This window comes from Prosopis cineraria, unplaced genomic scaffold (assembly GCF_029017545.1).
Source record: "Prosopis cineraria cultivar Desert tree isolate PC_DT_omini unplaced genomic scaffold, ASM2901754v1 PC10, whole genome shotgun sequence".
Lineage (NCBI taxonomy): Eukaryota > Viridiplantae > Streptophyta > Magnoliopsida > Fabales > Fabaceae > Prosopis > Prosopis cineraria.
In genome coordinates, this window is record NW_026555341.1 from 35,105,202 (window position 1) to 35,112,623 (window position 7,422).

Genomic DNA, 7,422 nt, shown 5'->3' on the forward strand with positions numbered 1-7,422 from the left:
CGCTCACATTTATATATTTCCCTTTAAAAGTGGGTCTCATCACTAAATTCTTTTTTCGTATTGGCTCATTACTAAATTCTTACCAAGGTAAACAACCTCATGAATGAGAACATATACAATTCGGATCCCTCGTAAGCATAAAAGTGAACGCATATATGATGCATTCAACGAAAAATATAGATAAATGAACATAATTAGAATATAATATGTTTATAGTAGTAGGCCCCTATACAATTGTTTTTTTATTACTCTTTCTTTCTTTATTTGTACGAATTTACAAAGAATTAAATTTAATACATACATACATATAAAAAGGATTGAAGAACAATTTTAACCTTAAACTTTAGGTTTTAGAATGTTTGGAATACTAAAATTATTTTTAGCATAAAGTTCCCCTTCAACATTTAAAGATGGTTTAATGTCTTTTTTCCATAAACAAAAGTTAACTTTAACATTTAGTTTCAAAAGATTATAGAAAGTGACTTTAAAAATTACAAAAAAAAATGACCTAGACAATTATAAATAAGTATTGTACAAAACAATTATAATTTTTAGACAATTTTCTATAATTTTTGACATTTTTTTTTGTAATTTTCTTATCAACTAATAATCAAAGTTAACATTTGCTAACTATAGGAGTAGCATTGCACTATTTTCAATTGTTGAATGGCAACATAATATCAAAAATGAGTTTAAGATATCAAATGTTTCTAGGACACTAGTTTAAGGAAATATTGCCAATTAACCCTATATTCAATTGCCTTATTTGAAGGTGGATGGTTTTTTTTAGATCAACTTCTGTTAATCATATTTAGATCAACATATAAGCCTCCTTTTTAGGTTTCAGTTGAAAAATAAAATGTCACACTCTCTCTTGTTGATATAAAAAGAAATAGACACATGAATCAAGAAAGACCTTCGTCATGACACAGTCAAAAACCAATAAAAGAAAGAGCTTGAATTTATTGTTTTGGTAAAGAAGCAAATTATATTTTTATTTATAAAAGTTTTGTAAGTTCATAGTTGAATAGTCCCCTGACAATAACTGCATCTAAATTTTATTTGGTTTCCTTAAGTGGAGTCAAATTTGATGGCTAACGCAGCAAAGAAAGCTCAGACACCATATATATAGCTCCATTGCTCTCAGAAATCTCAAATTCTATTTCTTGTTCGTTACTTTGATAATTAATTAATGGAAGGTAGAAGAGTGTCACTGTACAACTGTGTTCCAAGATATGCACAAGGCAGTGACATTTTAGTGGTTCACAATGACACTTCGTCTCTTCGCTATCTCTCTTCACTGCTTCGCCAATGCTCTTTCACAGGTTCACCCTCTCTCTCTCTCTCTCTCTATCTATCTATCTATCTATCTATCTATCTACATTCACTGTAGTGGGTTTAAAAATATTGGGACAATGGATGCAAATTTTCAAAAGTTACACTATATATATATATATATATATTTTGTAAGTTTTTCCAAGTTGAGTGGGAGCATTGCCCACCCTCAATAATATGTAGGTTTGACACTAATTGATAAGGTTGATCTCGGTTTTCAATGATATAATTCTTATAGAATACAACATTGAGTGAGAATTTAGAGATTGAAAAGTAAGGATTAGAGAGAGGGAAGAAATAAAGAATGGTCAGTCAAAATGATTGGGTCATAATAAGTTCAAATTAGGATCATTAAATTAAATGGTTGTATTCTTTATATCTACTGCCATCTCTAATCTACAGTGGCACATCTCAACAAACCTGTCACTGATGCATCCATGATAGCATCTACACTAAAATACCTTTGCTAGATTAATGTAGATATATGTAACAAGTAACCATAATTTGTTTTGTTATGTAGTTACTGCTACAAATCAAGCATCAGCAGCTATTGACATGGTTTTCCAACAAGAAGGAAGGTTCAAACTTGTGATGGCCAAAGCTAAAATGCCTGACATGAGCACCATTTATTTCCTCAAAACTCTGCTTCTGAAGCATATCACTGTCATTTGTAAGTTCATTTGATTGTCTCAAAGAATACTAATCACCCACATGTAATTTTGTTTCTTTCAATCACTACTTCAATTCAAAAGCTTATTCTTTTATGCTGTTAAGACAATGGGGAAACCAGTAAAGATCAAACTTTAGATTACTTGGTCAAAGTTAATTTTTATACCATAGCAAGAAACTTGAACCCAATAGCTTAAGCTTTTAAGCAAAAGCTCATAAAAAGTTCATTTGATTGTCTCAAAGAATACTAAGCAGCCACACATAATGTTATTTCTTCCAATGATTATTTCAATTCAAAAGCTCATTCTTTTATGCTGTTAAGAAAATGGGGAAAGCAGTAAAGATGAAACTTTAGATTACTTGGTCAAAGTTAATTTCGATACCATGGCAAGAAGGTTGAACCCCATAGCTTAAGCTTTTAAGAAAAATCTCATAAAAGAAGCTTTATTATGATCTTAACGCTTTCCTTCTTGATGATGTTCAGTTATTTCCTCTGGACAAGATGATGGTGGAGCAAAGGAAGCTTTTGATAAAGGATCATGTTATCTCCTACGGGAACCAATCCAAACAGAGGATCTCATATCTGTGTGGCAACAAGTCTATAACACTAATAACAGCGTAGCACAAGAGATTCACACTGCAAAATCTAAACAAAAGGTATATTTCACCAAAGAGTTTCAGCATATTAAGATTAGATATGCATGCATCTTATTGGAGTATGAAACTGAATTTGACTTTCTCAGTATTCATTTTCTAGACATGAGATTCTCAATAGATGTTTGGAAATCAGTTTCGACAACTCTCTTATCAGAGAAACTGGATCCTTGAAATATGACATTGTGTATGAAACAGAAGGGCAGATATAAGTTCTTCTGGTCAAGGAAATCATAGGAAACTACCACATATTTAGCATTGACAGACAAAATATTGCCAGGCGTATTATGAAACAAGTGAAATGCAAGACAGAAATCATGATGATATCAGAGTCAAGAAAAAAGGGAAGAGAGCACTTAATTCACACCAGGTGAAATTAGGCAACAATAATCATGCTGCAGAGGAGGAAGAGGAAGCAAGAGAACATAACAACAATCAATTCCCTCAGAAAAAGCCACGCATTTCTTGGACTTCGGATCTGCATCATAAGTTTGTACAGGCCATAAGTGTTCTGTGGGAGAAGGAGAACAGTACTATTACTTCTAAATTCATTTCCTTTGTCCATTTTTCAGTATTGATTGTGATCATTTATGAACGACCTGAATGTTGGTGTTTGGTTTTAATTTGCTTTCAGATATTCGTCCAAAATTGATCCAGGAGATGATGAATGTTCCTTACCTGACATGTCGCCATATTGCTAGCCATCTACAGGTACTTTTCCATCACTTGAGTGAGTCTTTCTCAAACTTTGCACATATTAGGGTTTGAAGATGCTGATACCAGGTGGTTCTTAATACATTGATCCTTAAATCTCTCTGCTTCCTGATATGAAGTATTAACAATCTCCTATTTATTAAGCTTCTTTGATTCTCTTTATAAACCTAGTATATAATCACCAGTGCTTTCTCAATCAATCTGCTGTTAATTTTTTTTTTGTCCAATATTCTTCTTGTTGCTTTGCTTCCATTTTTGAATATAAATTCCTTTACTGCATTATTCTTCTTGTTCTTATGTCTATACAGAAATTCAAATCTCAAGTAAGGGGTCTTCAGGATAAGTGTAATAATTATTCACCTCCTGCGAGTAAGTTATCAAACTTCAGGGATGGAACCGAGTCATCCTCGGCATTTCATAGCCAGTATTACCCAGGTGAGTTGGCATTTGCAGGATTCAGACTAGGCATAAAGACAAAATACTGAGATTGAACCAGGAAAGCAGAAAAACAAATATTTCCAAGGGAAAAAAACAGCTGAATGTGACCATAGTGTTAGCTTCTCTCTGCATTTTCTGTGCAGGCAGTGCATTTCTCATATGTACATCGTGTAATCATCTGAATTTTCTCAGGTCACCTCACATTAGCTGCTTTCCGAAATGAGAACCAAAATCAAAACCAGCTTCTAGTGAACTTTTCTGAAACTGAAGGCCTGGAAAATTTCCAGGAGCAGGAAAACGCAGCCTGTGCAAACTTTTCATTCCAACATCCATCAGAATTGGTCAATTATGGAAACCAAGATCTAGAAGCCGTAGTGAGAGGAGCTGTGCCAGCTGCTTTAATGAATAAAAATCAATATGATTGCTTTGCAAATGGATCCAATGGAGATTAAAGCGCCCAAACTTCTGAGATAAAAAAGAGTCCCATCTTTGGAAACAATTCGATTCCTCAAAAGTCTGATAGCAGCAAACCCAGCTGTGCCAAGCCATCTGCTATGTTGGGAGAACTTGAACCAGGTGCTTCAATGAATCAAAGCCAAACCCTGACAGAAGATAACAATATATGAAACGGAATTGGATGCTCCATCTCCATAACTCTCCCACCCACAAGCTATAATAAATGTCTGTAACCTCCATTTACCCCTAATTAGTCCTTTTAATACCAATAACCTCCTCCATTATAATGCCATTAATCTCATTAAGCTATTGTAACCTTTTTTATTAGTTTTAAATGCTCTGTCTAGGAGATGACATTTATGAACTACTATGAATTGGGCTATGGTCATTCTCTTCGTTTTCAGAATCAAGGAATAATATATATATTTTTTTTAATCAAAGTGAGAGAGTGTGCTCTCTTCCCCTGGCTCCTGAGCCAACACACACACACACGCACACACAAGTCTTTTGAAGGCAAAGCCATCTGCGGTGTTGAAAGGATATGAATTAACCAATCAAAATAAAACCCTGAAAGAACAAGAGTACATGACAGTATCCTGAGATTTCTTGGAGAAAGATATGATTGTTCTGGTAAGGGATCATATCCCCAAAACTTTGAGATGCTAATAAGAAATTCAGTCCTTGGTAACAATTTTGGTTTGCAGAAGTCTGATAACTACAACCCTAGTTGTGTGAGTTTTGAAATCCAAGACTGATGCTTTGAAGAATCAAAATCAAACTGCAACAGAATATAATAATATCTCTAGATTTCTAGAAAAAGATTGCAATACTGCCCACTCCAATACACTAAGGAATTCTGTCTCTGGAAACAGCTTTAGTTCACTGCTGTTTGATTACTGCAATATTATGTCATAAGCATGAGTTCAAAGGAAGAGCCCATCCCAAAGACTAGTCTGTTGGGTGTGAGAATCCCTCATACTTATAAATCCCATTCCACTTATAAGATTCCTCGATGTAGAATTATTTATAATGCCACCCGTTAAGAGTTGACGTCCCCGGCGACTTCACTCTATTGTCATGAACACAAGTCCAAAGAAAAAAAATCATCTTAAAAGACTACCCTGTTGGGTGGGAAAACTTTTCACTTAAAAAACCCCACTTTGTTTGTAAGGCTTCCCGATGTGTTCCATTATAATGCCACCTTATTGAGAGCTAAAATCCCCAGTAGCTCTACTCTATGGCACTTCACTCGGTCTTCTGTAGGCTAGAACCCTCCGTAGGTAGCCTTTTTGTGACATCGGCCTCTTAATAGAAGCATAATGGTCATGAGTACAAGTTCAAAGGGAGAACCTATCCTAAAAGACTAGCTTGTTAAGTCAAATAATCCTTCACACTTATAAACTCCACCCTATTTGTGAGCTCCTTGATGTGAGATTCATTGCAATAATGTCATAAGCACAAGTCTAAAGAAAGAGCCTATCCCAAAAGACCAATCTATTGGATAGGAGAACCCTTCACACTTATAAATCTCACTCTACTTGTGAGGCTCCCACTTTGCAATGTCACCTTGTTTGAAAATCGATGTCCCTAGCAGCTTTACTTGGCCTCTTGCTGATCAAAACCTTTTATGGGTAGCCCTTTCCATGGCATTGGCCTTTCTATAAAAGCACCAATGTCATGAACACAAGTCTAAAGGGAAAACCCATCCCAAAAGACTAGCCTGTTGAGTGGGAGAGTTTTTCACACTTATAAACTCCATTCCACCTGTGATGCTCCTTGATATAGGATCGATGACACATTAATAGTGTAAGATCAATGAAAGCCAAAGTCGTGTGCTGTAATGGGAGGAACTATGCCAGATGCCTTATTGGATCTGGACAAAATCCTAGCAGAACATAACAATGTCTTAAGAATTCTTGGGGATGATTCTGAGGCACATGGCTGTTTTGGAAATGAACCCAGCTCAGATGACATTGCGATGCCGAAGATTGCTATATTTGGCAATATTTGAAGTCCTTAAAAACTTAGTAACGGCAACACTGCTTGTGGAAGATTTTTGAAAGCCAAACCATGTTCATTTGCTCTTATATTATTACTTGACGCCTCTAATCATCATCATCACTATCATATAAAAACTATAGATTAAGGTTTTCTTTTCTTTTCTTTATCCCCCTCAGTAACAGATAAGTAAGCATTCAAGGTCTTTATAGTTTATACCAATTTGGTTGAAGAAACTAGCTTGATACATTGCGCAATGATCAAAAGTCAAAACCACACTTCACTTATATGTCTGTCTTGTGATGTGGAAGCATGTATTTATGTATACATTTTGCCTCTGCAATTGACACGAAAGCTCATTGATATACCCATATTATTTGAATCTGTATCTTCATAAGTATCCCGGCATAGTGTATATGTGGACCAAATGTAAGATACGTATATATCTTCATAAACATACGTATATCTTACGCATAATATCAGCTTGTAAACTTGGAGGATCTCATCTTATCACTAAACTGTCTATATAAAGAGTAGAACATGTCGTTTATGAGTCATAAACAATGCAAGGGACTGTACAATCAAACAAGAGAGAGATAGAGAGAATGATAAAACTCACATTCACATATCATACGAATTCATTCAAAACTAGGTAAGGAGAGATACATCAAAGATAACATTAATTGGGTTCCACTTTGCTGTAATTGCTTTATTGGGTGTAGACGGAGTCGGCTTTCCTCTGCTGAGGGAAGCCTCCTACGCCTCTCCGCTGAGGCAGATGCAAATTTAAACTGTCCAAATTTAATATTTTAAAATAAAAATATATAAAAATTATAAAAAAAATTAATAAATAAGTTCATCAACCTGACTATCCATATTTAATATGAATAATTTAAATTTAATATTAAAAATTTACATTGACTTTCCAGATATATTTTGGACAATGCAGATATATTTTGAATAGAGCAATAAATTTATTAAAAAATTTTAATATTAAATTTGGACTATCAAATTGATAAGCTTATTTATTAAAAATTTTCATGATATTTATATATTTTTAATTTTAAAAATAAAAAATAAAAATATTAAATCTGAATCGTTCAAATTCAGATTTACCTTTGCCAGCAGACTGAGGCCAACTCTGGTGTAGACACGTGG

The 7,422-nt window shown here is 34.3% G+C and overlaps 1 protein-coding gene across 1 annotated transcript; it reads left to right on the forward strand.

The window, feature by feature from the left end:
* The first annotated feature begins 1,192 nt into the window (after positions 1-1,192).
* On the forward strand, positions 1,193-4,262 carry LOC129322591 (two-component response regulator ARR10-like). Its single transcript, XM_054968886.1, has 7 exons — positions 1,193-1,325; positions 1,856-2,005; positions 2,489-2,661; positions 2,939-3,188; positions 3,293-3,369; positions 3,681-3,807; positions 4,003-4,262. Exons 1-7 carry the CDS (start codon positions 1,193-1,195, stop codon positions 4,260-4,262), a joined length of 1,170 nt encoding a protein of 389 aa, XP_054824861.1.
* Positions 4,263-7,422: the final 3,160 nt, after the last annotated feature.